This window comes from Aegilops tauschii, chromosome 6, assembly GCF_002575655.3.
Source record: "Aegilops tauschii subsp. strangulata cultivar AL8/78 chromosome 6, Aet v6.0, whole genome shotgun sequence".
Classification (NCBI taxonomy): domain Eukaryota; kingdom Viridiplantae; phylum Streptophyta; class Magnoliopsida; order Poales; family Poaceae; genus Aegilops; species Aegilops tauschii.
In genome coordinates this window covers 93,768,993-93,786,309 of record NC_053040.3, presented here as the reverse complement: position 1 = coordinate 93,786,309, position 17,317 = coordinate 93,768,993, and the positions used below count along the sequence as shown (strand labels likewise).

The 17,317-nt window shown below is 43.9% G+C and overlaps 2 protein-coding genes across 2 annotated transcripts; both read left to right on the top strand.

The window, feature by feature from the left end:
- Window positions 1-6,215: 6,215 nt before the first annotated feature.
- Window positions 6,216-7,956, top strand: LOC109781935 (KIN17-like protein). The gene has a single exon (XM_020340525.4). The coding sequence runs from the start codon at window positions 6,423-6,425 to the stop codon at window positions 7,677-7,679; it is 1,257 nt and encodes a 418-aa protein (XP_020196114.1). The 5' UTR covers window positions 6,216-6,422; the 3' UTR covers window positions 7,680-7,956.
- Window positions 7,957-8,095: 139 nt separating this feature from the next.
- LOC109781933 (protein SMALL AUXIN UP-REGULATED RNA 12) lies at window positions 8,096-12,688 on the top strand. The gene is made up of 4 exons (XM_073501088.1): window positions 8,096-10,421; window positions 10,684-10,818; window positions 10,981-11,104; window positions 11,368-12,688. The coding sequence occupies exon 4, from the start codon at window positions 11,852-11,854 to the stop codon at window positions 12,227-12,229; it is 378 nt and encodes a 125-aa protein (XP_073357189.1). The 5' UTR covers window positions 8,096-10,421; window positions 10,684-10,818; window positions 10,981-11,104; window positions 11,368-11,851; the 3' UTR covers window positions 12,230-12,688.
- The last annotated feature ends 4,629 nt before the right edge of the window (window positions 12,689-17,317 follow it).

Here is a 17,317-nt window from a genome sequence, read left to right as displayed (position 1 = left end):
TTTCTCTAATTTGGGTTTGACCTTATCAGGATGAAACTTTTTCTTATAAGCATCGCAACCCCAAACTTTAAGAAACGACAACTTTGGTTTCTTGCCAAACCACAGTTCATACGGTGTCGTCTCAACAGATTTAGATGGTGCCCTTTTTAACGTGAATGCAGCTGTCTCTAATGCATAACCCCAAAATGATAGTGGTAAATCGGTAAGAAACATCATAGATTGCACTATATCCAATAAAGTACGGTTATGACGTTCGGACACACCATTATGTTGTGGTGTTCCAGGTGGCGTGAGTTGCGAAACTATTCCGCATTGTTTCAAATGAAGACCAAACTCATAACTCAAATATTCTCCCCCACGATCAGATCGTAGAAACTTTATTTTCTTGTTATGATGATTTTCTACTTCACTCTGAAATTCTTTGAACGTTTCAAATGTTTCAGACTTATGTTTCATCAAGTAGATATACCCATATCTTCTCAAATCATTTGTGAAGGTCAGAAAATAACGATACACGCCGCGAGCCTCAACACTCATCGGACTGCATACATCAGTATGTATTATTTCCAATAATTCAGTTGCTCGCTCCATTGTTCCGGAGAACGGAGTCTTAGTCATCTTGCCCATAGGGCATGGTTCGCGAGCATCAAGTGATTCCAAAATCCCATCAGCATGGAGTTTCTTCATGCGCTTTACACCAATATGACCTAAACGGCAGTGCCACAAATAAGTTGCACTATCATTATTAACTTTGCATCTTTTGGCTTCAATATTATGAATATGTGTATCACTACGATCGAGATCCAACAAACCATTTTCATTGGGTGTATGACCATAGAAGGTTTTATTCATGTAAACAGAACAACAATTATTCTCTAACTTAAATGAATAACCGTATTACAATAAACATGATCAAATCATATTCATGCTCAACGCAAACACCAAATACTTATTTAGGTTCAACACTAATCCCGAAAGTATAGGGAGTGTGCGATGATGATCATATCAATCTTGGAACCACTTCCAACACACATCATTACTTCACCCTCAACTAGTCTCTGTTTATTCTGTAACTCCTGTTTCGAGTTACTAATTTTTTTAGCAACCGAACAAGTATCAAATACCCAGGGGCTACTATAAACACTAGTAAGGTACACATCAATAACATGTATATCAAATATACCCTTGTTCACTTTGCCATCCTTCTTATCCACCAAATATTCAGGGCATTTCTTCTTCCAGTGACCATTTCCTTTGCAGTAGAAGCACTCAGTTTCAGGCTTTAGTCTAGCTTTGTGCTTCTTCACGGAAGTGACAACTTGCTTGCCATTCTACATGAAGTTCCCTTTCTTTCCCTTTGCCCTTTTCTTGAAACTAGTGGTCTTGTTAATCATCAACACTTGATGCTCTTTCTTTATTTCTACCTTCATCGATTTCATCATCATGAAAAGCTCGGGAATCGTTTTCGTCATCCCTTGCATACTGTAGTTCATCACAAAGTTCTACTAACTTGGTGATGGTGACCAGAGAATTCTGTCAATCACTATTTTATCTGGAAGATTAACTCCCACTTGATTCAAGCGATTGTAGTACCCAGACAATCTGAGCACATGCTCACTGCTTGAGCTATTCTCCTCCATCTTTTAGCTATAGAACTTGTTGGAGACTTCATATCCCTCAACTCGGGTATTTGCTTGAAATATTAACTTCAACTCCTGGAACATCTCATATGGTCCATGACGTTCAAAACATCTTTGAAGTCCCGATTCTAAGCCATTAAGCATGGTGCACTAAACTATCAAAGTAGTCATCATATTGAGCTAGCCAAACGTTCATAACGTCTGCATCTGCTCCTACAATAGGTCTGTCACCTAGCGGTGCATCAAGGACATAATTCTTCCGTGCAGCAATGAGGATAAACCTCAGATCACGGACCAAGTCCGCATCATTGCTAATAACATCTTTCAACATAGTTTTTCTTTAGGAACATATCAAAATAAACGGGGAGCAATATCGCGAGCTATTGATCTACAACATAGATATGCTAATACTACCAGGACTAAGTTCATGATAAATTAAAGTTCAATTAATCATATTACTTAAGAACTCCCACTTAGATAGACATCCCTCTAATCATCTAAGTGATCACGTGATCCATATCAACTAAACCATGTCCGATCATCACGTGAGATGGAGTAGTTTTCAATGGTGAACATCACTATGTTGATCATATCTACTATATGATTCACGCTCGACCTTTCGGTCTCAGTGTTCCGAGGCCATATCTGCATGTGCTAGGCTCATCAAGTTTAACCCGAGTATTCTGCGTGTGCAAAACTGTCTTACACCCGTTGTAGATGAACGTTGAGCTTATCACACCCGATCATCACGTGGTGTCTCGGCACGACGAACTTTGGCAACGGTGCATACTCAGGGAGAACACTTTTACCTTGAAATTTAGTGAGAGATCATCTTATAATGATACCGTCAAACAAAGCAGAATAAGATGCATAAAGGATAAACATCACATGCAATCAATATAAGTGATATGATATGGCCATCATCAACTTGTGCCTTTGATCTCCATCTCCAAAGCACCGTCGTGATCACCATCGTCACCGGCGCGACACCTTGATCTCCATCGTAGCATCGTTGTTGTCTCGCCAACTATTGCTTCTACGACTATCGCTACCGCTTAGTGATAAAGTAAAGCAATTACAGGGCGATTGCATTGCATACAATAAAACGACAACCATATGGCTCCTGCCAGTTGCCGATAACTCCGTTACAAAACATGATCATCTCATACAATAAATATAGCATCATGCCTTGACCATATCACATCACAACATGCCCTGCAAAAACAAGTTAGACGTCCTCTACTTTGTTGTTGCAAGTTTTACGTGGCTGCTACGGGCTGAGCAAGAACCGTTCTTACCTACGCATCAAAACCACAACGATATTTCGTCAAGTTAGTGCTGTTTTAACCTTCACAAGGACCGGGCATAGCCACACTCGGTTCAACTAAAGTTGGAGAAACTGACACCCGCCAGCCACCTGTGTGCAAAGCACGTCGGTAGAACCAGTCTCGCGTAAGCGTACGCGTAATGTCGGTCCGGGCCGCTTCATCCAACAATACCGCCGACCCAAAGTATGACATGCTGGTAAGCAGTATGACTTGTATCGCCCACAACTCACTTGTGTTCTACTCGTACATATAACATCTACGCATAAACCTGGCTCGGATGCCACTGTTGGGGAACGTAGTAATTTCGAAAATGGAGAGGGAAATTACTACGTTCGGGTAATTACGAGGATGTTATATGCGTGTTTGACATGCTGGTAAGCAGTATGACTTGTATCGCCAACAATAGTATGTCTATTTCCGTTAGCTTAGCATATTAGTTAGCTTAGCACTTGATCATGTCTATGGCTAAGAAATTTAACCATCTTTGATTCAACGAGCTAGTCAAGTAGAGGCATACTAGTGACACTGTATTTGTCTATGTATTCACACATGTACTAAATTTCCGGTTAATACAATTCTAGCATGAATAATAAACATTTATCATGAAATAAGGAAATAAATAATAACTTTATTATTGCCTCTAGGGCATATTTCCTTCAGTACCACCTCTGCACTGGGAAAACTTTGGGAGTCATCACGGGTGGTTGTACCGGTCTGGTACCGCCCAACCACCGGACTAGCTTCTGTGATGGGGCGGTCCTTGGGCGGTGGTGGCCCGGTTGTCTGGGTTATACTCTGATAACCGCTACTACCAGTGGCCGGAGCGGTCCTACTGCTCTGGACTTAGCCTCCACCTTGACTCAGACTAGGCGGTAGTTCCGGTGCAACTACCGCTCAACTGCCGCTATAGGGGTGACTCCCTTCTGTTTTGAGGCGGTAGTTGGGTGGTAGACGAGCGGTTGGTCCGGTTACTCTTTGTAACCGGTACTACCGCTCGCTACCGGTTGTACCGCTTGCTAGGCTTTCTGCAGCATACCCATGAATCCCGGTTGTACCGGGACCTACCACTTTACCTCTTATCTCTCTCTCCTCCATTGATGCCCTTCAAGCTCTCTTGCCCGATCTCTCTCTCTAGCCACTCAAACTTGTTAATTAGCTAGGGGTTGAAGGAGGAGACCTAGATCTACACTTCCACCGAAGGAAAATTGATTCCCCATACTTTCTTGTGTGGATTTTGTTACTCTATGATGTTTGAGCACTCTAGATGGTAGATGTCACCTCGGAGCCACATTCCATTGTGGTGAAGCTCCGTGGTGGTGTTGGGAGCCTCCAATTCAGTTGTGGAGAGAGCCCAACCTTGTCTGTAAAGGTCTGGTTGCCGCCTTCGAGGGAACCACTAATGGAATCATGTCATCTTGCATTGTGCGAGGGCGTGAGGAGAACATGGTGGCCCTAGTGGCTTCTTGGGGAGCATTGTGCCTCCACACCGCTCCAACGTAGACGTACTTCCTCTCAAAGGAAAGGAACTTGGTAACACATCCTCGTCTTCACCGACTCCACGTGTGGTTATCTCTTACCTTTACCTTGTGCAAGCTTTACTTGTGTTGTATCCTTTGCTTGCTTGTGTTATTGTTGTTGTTGCTAGCATCATATAGGTTACTCACCTAGTTGCACATCTACACAACCTATTTGTTGCTTTACCTAATTTGTTAAGAAAAGCTAAAAAAATTGGTAGTTACCTATTCACCCCCTCTAGTCAACCATATCGATCCTTTCACTTCTTAAGGCAGACTTGTTTACTTATGTCTGTACTCAGATATTGTTGCTTCCGCTGACTTTGTACTCGAGCCCACGAGGCCCCTGACTTGTAATATAAAGCCTGTATGATTGTAATTTGTGTCTAGAGTTGTGTTGTGATATCTTTTCGTGAGTCTCTGATCTTGACCTTGCAAATTTGCGTGTATGATTAGTGCACGATTAAGTCGAGGCGTCACACAACACCACTAGCAACCCACATGTACCAATCTGAAGTTTTGGGACAAAGATTGAATACAAAAGATGAACTAGGGTTTGAGATGAGATGCTGTTGGTGAAGACGATGTTGATGAAGATTGGTTCTCACATGATAAGAGGATCGTTGGTGATGTCGATGGCTTCGATTTTCCCCTCCCGAAGGAAAGTATCCCCGACGAAATCGCTCCGCCGGAGCAAAAGTGCTCCTACCCAGGTTCTACCTCGAGACGGCGGCGCTTCGTCCCAAAAGTCTTCTTCTGATTTTTTAAAGGAATATAACATCATATAGGAGAAGATGGGCCCCAAAGGCCTGCTGGTGGAGCCATGAGCTCACCAGTCGCGCCCTAGGGGGACGCACCTAAGCCCGCGACTCTCTGGTGGCCCTCCTCCTGATATTTCTTTCGCCAATATTTTTTATATATATTCCAAAACAATTCTTCATAAATTTTTAGGTCATTTGGAGCCGTGGAGAATATCTATCTCTGATGTAGCTTTTTCAGTTCCAGAATTCTTGTTGCCGGTAATCTCCCTCTTCTTGTGAAACTTGCAAATTAAGATAGAAAATGCATTATAATTGCATCATAAAGTGAAATAACAACCCAGAACATAATAAATAACAGTACGGAAACATAATGCAAAATTGACGTATCATCCTTCCATCAGATTCATAGCTCAGGCAACCGATGGAGCCCGGTGCCACCCTTCGGCAGCGGGCGTAGCTCTCCTTATTGGGTGGTAGTTTCGACCAACGATCTGACTTTCTCATATCCGGATCCTCATTTGGTGGCATATTGCTTGAAATTTAGGTCAGGGCAAAAATCCCTGCTCGGTTTGCCGATGCTTGCAACAGCGACACCCAGGGGGTGTCGTCCCCTTCTTGGAGGCGCTGTCATGACCTATATCTGGCCCTTTTCCATCATCCGGGGAGCCCTAGGTCCGGCTTGTTGGACCGGACGGTGACAAGGCCACAATATCATTTTCTTTTTACAAAGGCACTGTGTTGTTTCTTGGCGGCGTTCTCGTTTTTGAATTTGGAGATGTTAATCATTGTGGTTGTTTCTCACGGATCGTTGAACCCATTCTATATTTTTTTATCAATGAAAATATTTTTTTCGAAAAAATACACAAGCTTTGCGTACTCGTCAAAAAAGGTTGTATACATGTCCGAGTTGTATACGTGTTAGCCACCGTGTCAGATTGGGTACGTGCTGGTTTGCTAATAAGTCCTCGAGATCCCCACGTCTCCAAACCGACTCCACAGTCCAATCCCCAATCCCTAGTCCACCGCTTGCCTGCCCTCGCGGATCTCTCCGGCCGTCAACCACCGCCGCCGCCCGCCGACCAACCCAAACCCCGCGCCCCCACTCGCCGCGCGCTCCTCCCAGCCCCTCGCAAACCCCCTCCCTCCCCTCCGCACGTTCCCGGCGGCGCCGGCGGCGCGATGGGGAAGAGCGACTTCCTGACGCCCAAGGCGATCGCGAACCGGATCAAGGCCAAGGGGCTGCAGAAGCTGCGGTGGTACTGCCAGATGTGCCAGAAGCAGTGCCGCGACGAGAACGGCTTCAAGTGCCACTGCATGTCGGAGTCGCACCAGCGGCAGATGGCCATCTTCGGCCAGGCCCCCGACCGCGTCGTCGAGGGCTTCTCCGACGAGTTCCTCGAGGAGTTCCTCACCCTGCTCCGCCGCGCCCACCGCAGCTCCCGCGTCGCCGCCACCGTCATCTACAACGAGTTCATCGCCGACCGCCACCACGTGCACATGAACTCCACCCGCTGGGCCACGCTCACCGAGTTCGTCAAGTTCCTCGGCCGCGAGGGCCACGCCAAGGTCGAGGACACGCCCAAGGGATGGTTCATCACCTACATCGACCGCGACTCGGAGCAGGCCATCAAGGCCAGGCTCAAGCGCAAGAGGGTCAAGTCCGACCTCGCCGAGGACGAGCGGCAGGAGCTCATGATTGCCCGGCAGATCGAGCGCGCCCAGAAAGCCCAGGCTAATGGCGAAGACGCCGATGATGCTAGTGCTGATGATGACCTCGGCAGCGAGGATGATGAGTATTCGGGATCAGACGAGGATGATCAGGAAGAACAACAGGAGGATGGCAAAGAGGCCAACAAGCCAACTGGGAAGATTGCGATTGCACTCCAGCGGGCTGCGCCGCCACCTAAGGTTAATCCTTTTGATGATAAGCCAAAGATGAAATTTGGCTTCGAGGAGGAAGAGGAGGAGGTGCCCAACAAGAAGGCGAAAGTTGCAGGGAAGGCAACGGACACCAGGAGGTCGGTGATCGATGATCTGATGAAGGAGGAGGAGAAGGCCAAGGAGCGGAGCAACCGGAAGGACTACTGGCTGTGCCCTGGTATCGTTGTCAAGGTGATGAGCAAGTCGCTGGCCGAGAAGGGGTACTACAAGCAGAAGGGATTGGTGAAGAGGGTGATTGATAAGTATGTCGGGGAGATTGAGATGCTGGAGAGCAAGCATGTTCTCAGGGTCGACCAGGATGAGCTTGAGACTGTCCTCCCGCAGATTGGTGGGCTGGTGCGGATTGTTAACGGGGCTTACCGGGGCTCGAATGCAAGGCTGCTCTCAGTGGACACAGAGAGATTCTCCGCCAAACTGCAGGTTGAAAAGGGCCTCTATGATGGGAAAGTTCTCAAGGCTATTGAGTATGAGGACATTTGCAAGGTTGCTCAGTGAGATAGGATGGAGTCTCATTTCAATTCCAGAAGCAATTCCAGCGGCATTTGCAAGGTTGCTTAGTGAAATGGAGTTATGGACCCAATGTACTAGCTCTGTCTGTCTTCCTGACAATGTATGTGCAACTATGCTTGTGCTAGAATGTTGTCTATCTAAGAAGTTTGAGGTGTCGATATTTCTAGTTCATTCTTGCTGGTGAAAGTACACTGCAAAAAGATCATCTGATATTTGTTCGCCTTCTGCTTGGTGGCTAGAATAATATGACAATTTTGCAACACTTGCTCAACTTCTTCATATTTGTTTACAGTCAATCTTGTTACCAGTTTTTAGTTGTATAGTATTGGTAATCTGAGACATTCTGGACTGGAAATATCATTGTGGTGCTTCTTGCTTCGGACAGTTAACAATTTCTGGACTGGAAATATCATTGTGGTGCTTCTTGCTTCCGACAGTTAACAATTGTGCATCCTCTGCTTTTACCGTATGACTTCTACCTTAAGAAAGCTGGAAAAAAGGCACTCCATGTGATTGATTAAGTTTGCTGCATAGTTTTTGTGCTCTGGCTTTGTCATCTTACCATAAGTATTCCTTCCAAAAAATAGTATACATGTGGAAATGCCAATCACACTGGAGAGCTCTATCATGATTGTTCAGGCAGCCCCACCTGAATTGTTTGTACCTTAAATCTCTTACCAATTAAAGTAGTGATCTAAACACTCTTATATTTCTTTACCGAGGGAGTACCAATATACTGTTCTGTTTTCAATGGCAGTGAGACACTTTCACCCTGTCCATCTTCCCAGCCTAAAGAAACTCATCCAAGTTAACTTTGTTACCTTAATTCTGTCCACCTTAATAAATCTTCTTCAGCTTCCTTTATAACATATGGAATATAACAGGATATCCAAGAAGCTGCTTTTGACATAGATTGCTTCCATTCGACTGCTGTATGTGCTTTTTATCTGATAATAACTCAGTTCAAACTTGCCACATGACAAATCACTTCCTAAACAACAATGTCCTGGGGGGTCTCCTCTGAGATTATAATGAATGTTGTATCCTCAATTTATTATAGTATTCAATCCAAAATACTTCTCATGAGTCATGAGTCATGAATATGACCCTTCGATGATTACAACTGTATCACTATCCATAAGACACTTCAATTCCTCCGAGTTTAATGTTGCAATCCATAGCTCATACTATATCATTTATCTTGTTTTCAATGGCAGTGAGACACTTTTGCCCTGTCCATCTTCCCAGCTTAAAGAAACTCATCCTAGTTAGTTCTACTCTTTAGCTTCATTTATCGCATTAATTTTTTTTTCTGCGCCAGCAAATAAGCATATATGGATATTAAAGGAGATCCAAGTGGCCGCTATTGAGTATTGACATTGAAATTCTCTATGTGCTTTTATCTGATAACACAGTTGAAACTGGACACATGGCAAATCCAACACTGCCCTGAGTTGTCTCATGTGACTGCAATGAATTGTTTGCACTCTCCTGAATGTTATGTTATTCAATCCAAAGATACTTCCTCATGAATACCACCCTTTGATGATTATGCTGTATCACTATCTGTGAGATACTTCAGTTCCTCTGAGTCTCATACTTCATCATTTATCTTGTTATCAAGGTGTCAGTACAGCACTATAGCTTTATCTTGACACATGATATTTTTATGTCATTGCAAGGACTATGGAGTACAGGCACAGCTGTCTAACTGGAACTATTGTAAGCCACAGAGAAAGAAAAAAAATATCTGAATGGATGAAGCTAAATCAAAATTGTCCTCTTTACAAAGTTTTGATGGACAGTGTGTCGTCCCTATCAATGTAATCATTGTGTGTGTGTGCATGTTTCGGACCATAAAGTTTCCTGATTGGTTGGTTGCATAGATTTGGTAGGTCTGACTGCAGAAAGTGACCATGTATATTGTTTAAAATTTCATTTACATATTTCGGTTCTGTCAGACAAGGTAGATAATGCAAGGTCCCTTTTTATCCTCTTACTTATGTCAGTATATTGGTGATATTACCTTTAGTAAAAGCTAAATCCATAGTTACTGTAGTGAGAATATATTATGCAAGTGATTGTTATCATCTACTGTAGACATTTTATCCTATATGTTTCTGCCGTGACTCAGTTTCTTCCAGAATAAATAATCTGTCACACTATAACCATTTTTTTAGCTAGAAGAATTTGAATTAACATTGTTCATCTTTCAGGCTATTAGTGATTATCTCTGAGAATACGGAAGTGATCTCCATGCATGTGCCGGTGCTACAGTCCACGCCAACTTGCCAAGCAAGGAACTCTGTGCCGGATCTGGGGGATTTGTGTCAGCTATGTGACCAATGGCATGTGCAGCCATATGCAGCCTGATCTCTGGTACTTTCCATCTGCTCAGATGCCATGTATTCAGTTGCCATGTGCATGACATGTTATCTTAAGAAAGAAGGGGAGCAACAGTTACTTCAGTTATGCATCTGGTGCAACAATTTCCGCGCTGCAGGGGCAGAACTTCTATGCTTATTTTAAGATGTGACCCTGGTTCTGACAGCAATCTTCATCTCGCTTGAGATGCGTGGACAGAACAAAAGAATTGCTCAAGTTCAGATGCAGGTATTGCGGCTGATGTCCTGTGCTGTGCCTGATGACCGGAAAGAGGTTCCAACTTTGTGGTATACAGGCCAGAAGAGAGAGCCATCTGATTCATACATAGTATATCTACTAAAGGTACGCGATGTATGCAATTGGAGGTTTAAGAGTCATCTGCCTTAGTTCTTGGTCCTTTAAATGGAAATATTTTGATTATACGGCGGTAATTCGCTGTACTGATGCATATTTCAGCCAACTTGCTGTCTTGCAGAGAACTGCTGTTATTAGTTTACTTCTAGAAACACGATATCATCGCTATTAGCAACAGCGTAGATTGTTCTGTTTTGTTCCCAAAATCTCAAACTCAGAAGCCTCTCCTTTTCTCCCTCTCTTTTTTCAGGTGAATGTGGACGCTACAGAACTGTGCTTTCAGGAGCTAACTGAACATGGGAATTGCAGAATATTGTGAAGCTTCAGCACTGACATCGACACAATAACCCCCAAATCCATGAATGATTACCAGAAAGAAAACAGAGTAAACAATCCAAATCCGTTAATATATCATTGTGCAAGCACCTTTTTGTTTCAGAGTCAAACACTAAAACCTGCAAGAGTAGACGGGCAGTTCGCGCTGCCACCTAAAGCTAGGACTAGAGCAGTCCTTTTCCGATGCATGAACTGTTATTTGGCTTTGCAGCAATGATGAGGTCGAGGCAAATCATGGTGGTGGTTGCTCAGATAAGCGGAGCAGAGCGGGCGCTGATTGCTCATCATTAGCAGGGATGAGAGAATCTTCCATCAGTTGGATCACACTTTGAGAGGTCAGGTTTCTGACATGATATTGAAAGAACAACCTCTTCACAAATATAGAATAAAATCCAGTGGCCGTGTCCAAAACGTCAGGAATCTTTCATTGGTTTCGCACTGAACATTCCTTGCCTTTACCTGGACCAAGTGCAGTTGATCAGATGACATGAGCGATGATACCCTAGTTCCTAGCTGTAGCTAATACTTGTTTTACTTTCTTCAGCAAGTAGCCAAATAATATGTTTATCTTTGTAACCTTTTCTTTCCCCCTTTTTAGGGCAGCAATGGTGCTGAGCTTACCTTCTCCCGTGCAAACACATGTCGAGCCAGTGAAGTGGAAGAAAAGTAAGTGCTTCTGGTTTCACTGCAGAAGGGAGTAGAGTCCTTCAGAGTATGCACTACATTTGCTTACTATGGTAGTTACAGGTAATCAATCTGATGAAGATAGCAAAGAACTCCAAAAACTAGTGGTGCCGGCCCATTGTCTCGCTTTGCATTAGTTTATCATCATCCTAAGAGCAGAGCATATAAAAACTTGGCTCCCAAGCTTAAACAAAGGCTCGTATCAAGCCATTGATTAGAACATCAGAGCTAACCCGTTGAACACGCTAACCCGCGACTCAACACTCGTCCAATCCAACCCCCTATATATTGTCAGTCCCTTTACAAGTCTTTGCACCAGGCTAAGGAGGCAGCAGCAGCAGCAGCCTGAGACAAGAGACCCACCCACACCCACACCCACACACGCACACACACTGGCAATGGGGGAGCAAGGCAGGGCGAGCAACAAGATCAGGGACATCGTGAGGCTGCAGCAGCTCCTCAGGAAGTGGAAGCGGCTCGCGCTCGCGCCCAAGGCCGGCAGCAGGCACGGCGGTGGCGCCGGCGTCCCGCGGGGCTTCTTTGCGGTGTGCGTCGGGGAGGAGATGAGGAGGTTCGTCATCCCCACGGAGTACCTCGGGCACTGGGCGTTCGAGGAGCTGCTCAGGGAGGCCGAGGAGGAGTTCGGGTTCCGGCATGAGGGCGCCCTGAGGATCCCCTGCGATGTCGAGGTGTTTGAGGGCATCCTGAGGCTTGTGGGCGGGAAGAAGGAGGCAGTGTCCTACTCCTCTTCGGAGCATGGGATCTTGTGCACATGATGGTGGCCACTTGCTTTTCGTCGTCCATTTGTTCCCATTCTTGGTTCTTGGTTCTTCTGAGGGGAAGAGGAGAAAGCGTTCGTCACTGATGAGCTTAACTTGTCCATTATTTGTTCCATTCATGGTTCTTGATTCTTCGAAGGAGAAGAGGAGGAAGAGTTCATCGTCTACGAGCTTCGATGAGCTTCGGCGGTTTGTATAAGAGGGCGTAATGAAGGAGCCGCATTCTTTTTGAGTAAAAATTGAAGGATTCGAAATAAGTATCTTATCTTAGGTAAAAACTCCTTCATAAATAATAATTCACTTATTCTTTGTTCTTCAGTTCCGTATGTAAGGGATAGTTTGACCTCTGTAATCTGTCCACACTCCGGTTGCTTTCTTGCTCAACACTTGCAATAATGAGATGTCTTTTGTTGTTGTTGCGAATATGCAATAATGAGATGTCAACTCCATGTGTCTCAGTTGATCTTCAAACTTGTGTTCGTATGCGCCATGTAGCCAGTATCCAATAGTTCTGTCCTGATTTACTTATGAAGCAGCTAGTATTCAACACTACTAAATCAGAAACAGTTCAAGTGAAGTCAATGGTTTAACCTAGCACAGTCTGCACAGATGCCTTGTTAAACTGCTTGCTGGCTCCCTCGAGATATTTGGATGCTCTAAACTAGCACCTCTCTTGTTGTCCAATTGGTTCTTGACACATGTGCTCTGTTGATGTACCACAGAAAGAATATTGCAGCATTGTCTACTGTCTTGCAACTTGTTTTTGAGACTTGAAATGTTGAGAGCTCCAGGAAAAGGAGGGAAGACGGCGTACAGTTTACACATGGGAAGAGAATACACAGTACAGTACATGGTAAAATTATTCAGTCTGTTAGCTGCTTGTTCTCTTGGCTCCTCTCATGGACCGCTGCCCTTCCATCTTGAGTGAACTCTTGGGTGCGTCTTCAGTTCAGTCGCCGCGTGCTCCTTGGGATAGCATGTGCTTTGCCGGTGGCAAGGACGGTGCACGCCCGTGGACAATGTGCTTTGCGGGAACCAAAGTTGAGCCCCAAAATGCATAATCTTGGCCAAGTTGGCACGGAGGGGAGGGGATAGCTTCACGACCCTTGGTGCGGACTCTGCCCTCGGTGCTCCTGAGATGGCGTCTCTCTCAGCATCTGTCTGAAGTGTCTCCCCTCGTCGTGGTTTGGAACCTTCTTCCATGATTTGCTGAGGGCGTCATGTGATCCATCTCCCTCGGCGGAAGATTGGAGGCCAAGCAAGCACTCCCCCGGCGTCTCCTTCCCACTTCCCACGTAAGTAGGCGACCTTGAAGCGGGCAAGTATTGTACATACTTCCTTCCTCATTCTGTTCACACTTGTTTGATTTCTTGCTCAGCACTTGTGATAATGAGATGTCAACTCCAAGTGTCCGAGTTGATCTCCAAACTTTGGTTCCTACCATGTAGACAGTGCCCAATGTTTCCGTCTTGATTTGCTTAAACAACCATTCAATGGATCTGCAGCAGTTCAAGGGAAGTCGATGCTTTAACTTAGTAGTACAGACATATTATTAAATTGCTTCCTGACACATGGACTCCCTTGAACTGTTGTAATAGATGAGCTTCTGCGAGCCGCATTCTTTTTGAGTAAAAATGAAGTATAGAAAAAAACCTGCATAAATAATAATTCACTTATTCTTTGTTCTTCAGTTCCATATGTAAGGAATAGTTTGACCTCTGTAATCTGTCCACACTTTGGTTGCTTTCTTTGCGAATATGAAATAATGAGATGTCAACTCCATGTGTCTCAGTTGATCTTCAAACTTGCAGTCAGTACTGTAACATCCTAAAATTCTAAATTTTGAAATATTATAATAAATAGATAGTTATGATTGATTGCTTGATCGATTGTGTGAAGTTGAGTGAAATTTGAAACTTTTGAAAGTTAAATGAGAGGGAATAAAAGGACTTTCCCAAACTTTCATCTTTGCTTTATGATCTACTTGAATTCAAATTCTTTTAAATACAAAACCCTGGAGAGAAGATGACATAACTTCTTCCATTTAAATAAATAAAAAGGGTTTTGAAAAGATTTGAATTTTATTTGGAAATATTTTTTCAATTCAGAAACTTTATGCAACTCAATGATTTTCATGAGAGAAGATAAAATGACTTCTTCAAAACATATGAAATATGAGTTGGAAGTTTCAAAGAATCAAATTTAAAGTCCCTTTGAAATTATTTTCAATTTGGAGTTATTTGGATTTTATTCAAATTATTTTTCTCCAAAAATAAAATATATGGAAATTAGGGTAAAATGATTCCCCACATTAGAAAATTGGAGAGAAATAAATTTTAATTAATTTTGGTATTTTTAAAATGATTTTTATTGGGTTTTATTGCAACAGTAGCACTCTTTGCTTTATCTAAATTTGTGTGGATTTTATTTGATGTTAGAAAAATGTTCACGTAATGGAAAACCTTTTTTTGAAATTTTTGATATATTATATGCCTATATAATATTTTTATTTATTTTGGTTTTTATTATTTATTTATCTGGAAAAATGTTTTTTAAAAAAGAACTCCCGTCGACTGGGCCGGCCCAGCATCTCGCCAGGCCGCGGCCCAGCCCGCCACCGCCATCCCTGCCGTCTCCGACGGGGACTCCTCCCCGGAGTCTGCCGCGCCGCCGCCTCCTCTGCCCCCTCGCCCACGCCACCACCTCGCCCCGGCGCCCTTAAATAGCGCCGCTGACCCCCCTCTCCTCCTCGCGTCCCGCCGCCGCCCCGCACTTGCGCCGCCACTGGTCGCCGCACCCCGCCGCCTCTCCTGCTCGCTAGCGCCGCCGCCTCTCCTGCTCGCTAGCGCCGCCGCCGCAGCCACCGCGACGCCGCCTCTCGCCGAACCGCCTCGCCTCGCCTCCGCCCGAGCGCCGCTCCTCGCCGACGCTCGCCGCCGTGGGAAGTCGCCGGAGATCCGCCGCCGGTTTTCGACGAAGGACCGCCCGAACCGGTATAAACCGTTGCCCCGGTCCGATCTGGTTTTTCTCGGTTTTCTTTAAAAACCCGTATTTTTTATTTTGTCCAATTATTTAGAGAACGCTCACTGGTTTAGCCTCTGGAGCGAACGAGTTCGTTGGTTTAGGTTTTGGAGCGAACGTTTGTTAGATATTTTGTTCTTTTTCTATTTAATTTCGGCCAGGGACCCGTATGTAATTAGTTTCTTCACAGTTTAGTCCCTGATCTTCAATCTATCACAACTTTTTGCTCGTTTGTCCAAATCCAACGAAACCAACGCCAATTTCTTCGTTATGAACCCCTCTATCCAGTAATACGACTCAAATATGCTTTTGAAAGATTTAAAAAATTTATTCAAACAGATTTGTATTTGAACTTCTTTTGTTCATAACTTGAGTTTTATAACTCCGTTTGAGTTGATTCTTTTTGCAAATCGAAGCTCTTGACCTAAACTTTCTGATAAGGCCAAATTCACATAATTTTTATACTGTTAGAAATTGTTTTATGTTGCAAGAGTTATTTGCTTGGTTTTGATGTTTTCCGAATTGTCTTCTTTGTTCTTTCCGATCTTTTGAGTGATTGCTTATGTGTGGTTACTATTGCTTGCTTACGATAGATTGACCGGAGTGAGACGAGTAGAACTATCAGGAGTTATGAATGCGAATCATCTTCATCAACCGTACAAGGCAAGTTCACACTTTGATCATGTCCCTTATTTACCCAGTTTTATGCATTAGTTTCAACCCCTCAAACATTGCATGAGTAGGATTGATAACATGTGGGTATTGGGAAGTAGTTGATGAGGTTTTGATGAGGTAGGAACCTATTGTCCTGCATTCAAATCTTGGGAGTTACTACTACGTTATGCTTACTGCTATGCTATGCTCGTAGACGTGGATTGGTTTGAGAGAATTCATGACAGATGTGAGATCATTATGAACTAAGGGTTTATTTAAGGTGGCTACTTTAATAATCTAGGTGAATTGGTAGATGCACCCTAGAGCACCCAGTGGTTGTCTGGGCACCTGGAGAACCCAGTGCTTGCCCAAGGGGATCCCGGAGGACCCGTGTGATCACCCTATGAAATGCCACCCATGCTCAAAGGGATCATAAGATTATTCATGCTAGAAACTTCTGTGTGCAGCCACAAGCTATTATGGGCTCTAGCATAGTTGAGTATGTTGCATGACCTCTTCCAGTGGTAGGCTAGCAGATGTAGGGGATGTAGGTTGGTATTGTCTACCCAGGGTTAGAGTTAATGCTTCTGAAAGACTGTGTCTCGGTCATCCGTTTCTCAAACACCATGTAGTGCGAGAAATCCAACGGAGGAGATCGAGTCTTGTGGAGAAAAGTGCGCAAACCTCTGCAGAGTGTACAAACTAATCATGATTAGCCGTGTCCCCGGTTATGGACATCTTGAGTATCTGGTTCTTGGATTATCATATTGATCTCATCACTTTACTCAATTAATTGTTGGGTTGATGATTATTAATTTGGGATTGAGTTGGAGGAACCTTCTCAATAATTTTCAACAAACTTTGTAGTTAAATAAAATATATTTCTTTGCAGTAGGGAAAAATTGGTTTTCGCAAAAACATTATAACCATAGAGCCTCCACCAGCCAAATATATGCATGTAGTGATAGCCTTTATTCATCATTATCCTATGGTATGAATTTGCCAGTACATTTAGTGTATTGACCCTTTGTGGCTGCAACGTCTCATGTTGCAGGAATCTTACGACGAGTAAGTGATACGTTAGGGTTACGATTTCTACACTCAACTTTGCCGTTGGTGTTGATGGGAATCCACAACCTTATTCTTACTTCCGCTATTTGGATTGAGGTAATAGTATTTACGTTACTTTATACATGTGATTTACCTATGTTATAAATTCTCGAGTACTGTGTGTGTCAGCATACCGATCCAGGGATGACACTTAAGCACAGAAACTTGACCGTCTGAGATCAGGTCATTACAAGTACCCAATAATTATGTCCTGATTTACTTAAGCATAAGTATTCAATAATAAATCAGAAACGGTTCTGAGTGAAGTCAATGCTTTAACCCGTCACAGATGCCTTGTTA